We start from the raw sequence: 4900 nt of genomic DNA, 5'->3' as shown, positions 1-4900 counted from the left end.
GGGGGGCACCAGTGTGGGGGCACCAGTGTGGGGGGCACCAGTGTGTGGGGGGCACCAGTGTAGGGGGCACCAGTGTGGGGGCACCAGTGTGGGGGGGGCACCAGTGTGGTGGGCACCAGTGTGGGGGCACCAGTGTGGGGGGCACCAGTGTGGGGGGGCACCAGTGTGGGGGGTGGGGGGCACCAGTGTGGGGGGCACTGACGGCCGCCTCCTCCCTCTCTCCTTCTGTCACCACTAGTGAACACAATGCCCCGGGAGAGGAAGGGGTTAACCCTCGTCCTGCGGGGACAACAAGCAGGTCCGCAGAATGTGTAACAGGCGACAGATGGCCACAAAGAGCCGGGACCCAGAGAGCGGAGCGCGGAGAGGGAGCAGCGCGGCGCTATACAAACCAGCGCGTCACGTGACGCCCCGGGCCGCTTGCCTGACCATATGGCGTGTGCCGGGGAAAAGTTACCAGGCGGAGCCTGAGGCACCATCCTGCGCCTGCGCACACGGCTCCCTTAGAATAATCTGAGTGACTGCTGCTGTCCCCTCACCTATCCTCCGCCCCCTCCTCCTTCTCATCACTTGTCTCTGATAAGCGTCACCGGAGCCGCTATATAACCCCCTGAGCCTCACCACAGACCCAGAATTAAGGGGAAAATTCACTTCAGCACCCACAACTTTGCTTTGTGCCCACTGGAGAGGTTATGAGACCAAGGAGACGCTAGAATTATAGGTAAGAAGCGCCATCACCACAGATCTGCATTCACTCCTGGTATTATTGTTAATATTATTATTTATTCAGTTGCACATTTTAAGCTAAAATTTTTATTTTGTTCAGTGACTATAATACAATGGCAATCTAAAATCATCTCCATTATTGCTTGATATTGCAACTGATTACTTGTATTATGCACTTGTAGCTGCTCTCCAGAAATAGGTAGAATTTAGTACTTGATATATATATATATATATATATACATACACATATATACTCAAATACTATATATATTTATACATATATTCATATTCTTAAGAATTGCTTATTTATTTATACTGCTTATATTATATATTGAAATATATTCTTAAGCAATATATTTAAATAAGCAATTCTTAAGAATATGGATATATGGGTACATATATAGTGTATTTCAGTATATGCATGTGTGTATTGCAATATATAAACATATATATATATATATATATATATATATATATATATACAATCACACACACCCTCACACGTGGAAACTTTTACCTGTATATGCCCTTTCTGTATATGTGTAATCTGCCATCTGTTACTACCTATGAAGCTTTTGTTATACCTGCCTTTTTGTGCTCTTTCTATTTTCCTCGTCTCCCCCATTGCAATACATCAGATTGATGTAGATTATATCATGCATCTACTTGATATACTTTATTTTTCCTTTTGTAAGGCACACACCAAACACTCATCCCATTCAGTAACCTGCAGATGGGAGCTGTCCCTAATAAGGGGCTGAGATGCACCTGATCCCTCTACTCATTGCTGCAGGAAAATAATGCTGTTCTTTGTGTAATTGTGCATTGATTTTTTTTTTTATTACAATTTGGTGTTTGAACGAAAATGCCACATTTCCTTTTTTGATCATTATTGAGTTTTATTTGCAATCGGTAAAGTCAGATTGTCCTAAGGTCTGTGTAACACACATCAGGTTAAATATGAGAATTTGGGGCAGAAGGACCCATTACAATGTTCAGGACTTATTGTACGATCTCTCGTCGCTCCTTATCAAGTTGTCCTTTTATTCCAATGTCCATTTTTCCTCCAGATTTAAAGATGACAAAGTCCTATCGAGATAATGGCTTGATCATGAGCGAGAGCCAAGGCTCCAGAGGTTGGGTGGATGAATGTCTGAGTTCTCAAGACGAGCACGACCTGGAGAAGAAGGACGACGAGTTAGATGGAATGCTTAAAGATGAAGACGAAGATTCTCTGAAGCATCACAATGGAGAGGAGATTGACGAAGAGGAAGATGATGAAGATGACAATGACGACGACGACGATGATGATGATAATGATGATGAAGATGATGATGACCAGAAACCCAAGAGAAGAGGACCTAAGAAGAAGAAAATGACTAAAGCCAGGATAGAGCGCTTTAAAATGAGGCGTATGAAAGCCAATGCCAGGGAGAGAAATCGCATGCATGGTCTGAATGCTGCCCTGGACAGTCTACGCAAGGTTGTCCCCTGTTACTCCAAGACGCAAAAGTTGTCCAAGATCGAGACCTTGCGCCTGGCCAAGAATTACATCTGGGCGCTTTCTGAGATCCTAAGATCTGGGAAGAGTCCAGATCTGGTGTCTTTCGTGCAGACTCTTTGCAAAGGCTTGTCCCAACCTACCACTAACCTAGTAGCTGGCTGCCTTCAGTTGAACCCTAGAACTTTCCTTCCAGAACAGAACCAGGATATGCCACCACATATGCAAGCTGCCAGTGCTTCCTTTCCCCTGCACCCTTATCCATATCAGTCTCCAGGTCTTCCCAGTCCTCCTTATGGTACCATGGACAGCTCTCACATCTTTCAAGTCAAGCCCCATTCGTATGGTGTTGCTCTGGAGCCCTTCTTCGAAAGCACAGTCACTGACTGCACCAGCCCCTCGTTTGATGGTCCTCTCAGCCCCCCTCTGAGTGTCAATGGGAACTTTTCTTTTAAACACGAACCTTCAGGAGGAGAGTTTGATAAGAACTATGCCTTCACCATGCACTACCCTGCTACTATAGCTCAAAGCCATGGGGCTCTGTTCTCCAGCGCTGGAGCACGTTGTGAGATCCCTATAGACAGCATCATGTCCTACGATGGGCAAACACACCACGAAAGAGTGCTGAGCTCCCAGCTTAATGCCATCTTTCATGATTAATTGCTGAGAGATCAAATGAGTGACACTGGGGTAATGAGATGGCACTATCCTGTTTACAAACTATAGGTCCAATGGCTGGAAAGTGCAAAGTGTTCCATCAATTTATTAGATAAGGTCTGATCTTCACTGCCTGTAGACCCTAGGATTGGAGATCCCTACTGACCTGCTGTATTATTCTGTACATACTTTGCCCTCAATTCTTAAGGGTTTCCCTCTGAATTTGAACTATGTCAATATTGTGTAATTATTTTATCTGTATCCAGCTAAAACCTTGGGGGAAAAAATAAATAAAAATAAGAATAATCGTGAAGCAATAATTAGGATCTATGCAATTTTTAAACGAATAGTTGGCCAATAAATAAAATATATAGAAATTCTATTTTTCAATCAACCTTTTACTACTAGTTGTTGTTAAACCCATTGCTGAATTATTTTGTGGTGATTTTTTTGTACAGAATTTTTAAAATGACTTTTTTATAATGTGAATTTCCTATTTTAAGCCGTGCAGCTCCATCGATTTTTTTTTAACAAGATGAGGAAGTAGAATTATATCTAATTTATACAAAAAAATAAAGTAAAAAGATTAATAAAAAAAATAATTTAAACCAGCAGCAAAGTGCTTAGAAAGTTGTGTTGCCTTAGAAGTTTTATCACCCAGATCCGTTATGAAACTACAGCACACAAGGTTTTGCTACCGAGGAGGGAATCACATGCTGGAGGTCCTTTTAACACAATGCACATGTTTAAGGGTTAAATGTGGAGATCACGTCTGCAGGGCTCCATGCCCTGAATTTTTTTTATCAGCGGTCCTTAATCATTCTCTTTTAACTCTTTAATCTCCAGTGTTAGATGGAACACAGGATGCAAAGTAGTAATTTGAGACCTTGATAGCAGTAACCTTCCCATTCTCATTGCACTGCACAAGTCTTCATATAAGTCTAACTGATCTAGATACAAGCTGCTCGACTATCAGACACGGATTTTTCAAACAGTTAGTATACAGTGGTTTCCCATGATTCATGCAGTTCTGTAGAGCAACGATGAATACACTTTCTATGAATGTAACTTACTGCAGTAGGTGAAATCAATCCAACACCATTTCTCAATCTGTAATTAGACTATTAGCTGCCGCATGATGTTAATAATACTGATGATGATGATGATGATGATGATGATGATGATGATTATGAGACAGTACCAATCATTGCTGCCTGAAGTGTATTTATTGCTGGTTCAATTTGGGGATAATTTTTCCTGTTATTTTGTTTGTTACCCTGTATACAATGATGTACCGCACAGATCCATGCAAACCCATTATTCTATATAAAATAGTATTCAACATTTCAGTCTGATGGTGATTTATTATTCTGTCTCTAATTCCTACGGGATTATGTCTGTCTAATCTATTAATCAATTACATTTATAAAGAGGTTTGCTTTGCAGGTGAGAAAGATATTTTAAATTATCTATCTATCTATCTATTATCTATAGTATATATCACATATCTATCTATCTATCCCATATCTATCTATCTATCTATCTATCTATCCCATATCTATCTATCTATCCCATATCTATCTATCTATCCCATATCTATCTATCTATCCCATATCTATCTATCTATCTATCTATCTATCTATCCCATATCTATCTATCTATCTATTATCTATCTACAGTATATATCACATATCTATCTATCTATCTATCTATCTATTTATCTATCTCTATATCTTCTATCTATTATCTATCTATCTATCTATCCCACATCTATCTATCTATCTATCTATCTATCTATCTATCTATCTATCTATCTATCTCTATATCTTCTATCTATCTATCTCTATATCTTCTATCTATCTATCTATCTATCTCTATATCTTCTATCTATCTATGATCTATCTATCTATCTATGATCTATCTATCTATCTATGATCTATCTATCTATCTATGATCTATCTATCTATGATCTATCTATCTATGATCTATCTATCTATCTATCTATCTATCCATCCA

General features: G+C 40.0%; 1 protein-coding gene across 1 annotated transcript; it reads left to right on the top strand.

The window, feature by feature from the left end:
* The first annotated feature begins 628 nt into the window (after nucleotides 1–628).
* On the top strand, nucleotides 629–4228 carry NEUROD1 (neuronal differentiation 1). The gene is made up of 2 exons (XM_069733233.1): nucleotides 629–721; nucleotides 1797–4228. The coding sequence occupies exon 2, from the start codon at nucleotides 1805–1807 to the stop codon at nucleotides 2885–2887; it is 1083 nt and encodes a 360-aa protein (XP_069589334.1). The 5' UTR covers nucleotides 629–721; nucleotides 1797–1804; the 3' UTR covers nucleotides 2888–4228.
* The last annotated feature ends 672 nt before the right edge of the window (nucleotides 4229–4900 follow it).

This window comes from Ranitomeya imitator, chromosome 7 (genome assembly GCF_032444005.1).
Source record: "Ranitomeya imitator isolate aRanImi1 chromosome 7, aRanImi1.pri, whole genome shotgun sequence".
Taxonomy (NCBI): Eukaryota; Metazoa; Chordata; class Amphibia; order Anura; family Dendrobatidae; genus Ranitomeya; species Ranitomeya imitator.
This window is presented reverse-complemented; position numbering and strand designations above follow the sequence as displayed.